This window comes from Cyprinodon variegatus, unplaced genomic scaffold (genome assembly GCF_000732505.1).
Source record: "Cyprinodon variegatus isolate N-32 unplaced genomic scaffold, C_variegatus-1.0 Scaffold1042, whole genome shotgun sequence".
Taxonomy (NCBI): domain Eukaryota; kingdom Metazoa; phylum Chordata; class Actinopteri; order Cyprinodontiformes; family Cyprinodontidae; genus Cyprinodon; species Cyprinodon variegatus.
This window is the reverse complement of record NW_015151495.1, coordinates 262,256-263,664: the sequence shown is the minus strand read 5'-3', so window position 1 is coordinate 263,664 and position 1,409 is coordinate 262,256. Positions and strand designations below refer to the sequence as shown.

The 1,409-nt window shown below is 38.8% G+C and overlaps 1 protein-coding gene across 1 annotated transcript in view; it reads left to right on the top strand.

The window, feature by feature from the left end:
- The window catches only part of LOC107100992 (structural maintenance of chromosomes protein 1B-like), a gene marked incomplete at its 5' end in the record, with an annotated part of 24,718 nt that overhangs the window by 11,452 nt on the left and 11,857 nt on the right, over positions 1 to 1,409 (top strand). Inside the window, one exon of the mRNA XM_015399720.1 lies at positions 174 to 319. Coding sequence (XP_015255206.1) covers positions 174 to 319 — 146 coding nt within the window. The remainder of the gene's footprint in view (positions 1 to 173; positions 320 to 1,409) is intronic.

Sequence of the window (1,409 nt, the reverse complement as noted above, 5' to 3'; positions counted from 1 at the left end):
AATGTAGGACCAGTAGGAGTGGAAAGTGGAAGTTTTAACATCTCAGTTATGGCTAACGATACGTTTATGCTGCAGATCATCACACTGGATTTCTGCTTTGTTTTATTGTAAAGCCTTTATGTTGTGTGTTATTCTTTCATCTAAGCCAGTTTTTGTTGTTTTTTTCTCATCAGGATGAGAAGAAGCTTCTGCAGGTAGTAGAGGAGGGTCAGAATAAGCTTCAGGAGATGAAGAACCAGCTTCTCCTTAGAAAAAAACAGGTGGCTTCATTGAAAGCTGAGCTCAGCCAGAAAACTCAACACCTACAGGAGATCAACAAGTAAAAATCCCCTTTACTATGCTGTTCACTCTGCACCACTGCTTATTGTGATACATAAGCAGGGCTGTACACTTTGCTTTGTTACCAACAGCATTAGAGCTCTCAGATGAAAACATTCAGGAGAACAGAAAGGAAATTAGCAAAACCAAAAACTGCCTAAATAGCAGAATTATAAAGAAACAAAACATTAATCTGGGTAATAATTCATGTTTCATGAGGCTGTCTTTTTTAAATGGAGGTTTCCATTCAGGAATTACCTGCCTGCTTCTGCTCTTCATCCTCAAACTCAAGCCAAGGGAAGAGTTGGATCCAATCTGATTTAAACCTATAAACCTTGTTAGCTGTGTTTCTAAAAATCATCAGAACAGTAAATGCTGGAGGCCTTTCCTGTTTGCTGACATGTCCAATTAAAAATAACAATAAGGACACCTTATCTTTATCTAATAACTCATTATAGTTTTACCTTAACTTTGTCATATTGGGTTTATTACACTTACTTTACTTTAAGACCATTATTAGCTGAAACTAAGTTGTTTTTATATTACTAAATTTACCTTAAAGGGGAACACTGTTTTTTTTTACATTGGCCCCTTGATTTCACGTTATTACATCGTGTTCTACTCACTGTCAGGGTTCAGTGGTGGTTTGAGGACCCAAATGCAGAGGCAGAGGTTGAGGAGATTTCTTGCAGCTTTAATGAAATTAACAGAGGTAACAGAGGTGGGAATCCAAAAATCCAAAATCAAACATGAAAAATATAAAGTAAACCAGAACTATGGAGGCATCTGGGGAAAACCAAACACGAGGAGCCGGGGAGAGATGAGGAACGTAGACCACAGCATGGGAAGACAGCTAAGAAAAGGAACCAACAAAGAGTGAGAGCAGAGGGAGAGCATATATAGCAGAGAGAGACAAAGGGAGGGCTAACGAGCAGACAAGGAGCAGGTGTGAGGGGAGACAACGAGGGAGCCAAGGGGAAAGGAACACACACACACAAGAGGGCAACAGAGGACAACAGAAAAACATGAGAACTAACATAAATCTTGAAATTACAACAAAACTGTAATTAAACCAATAAAACTAGAAAACA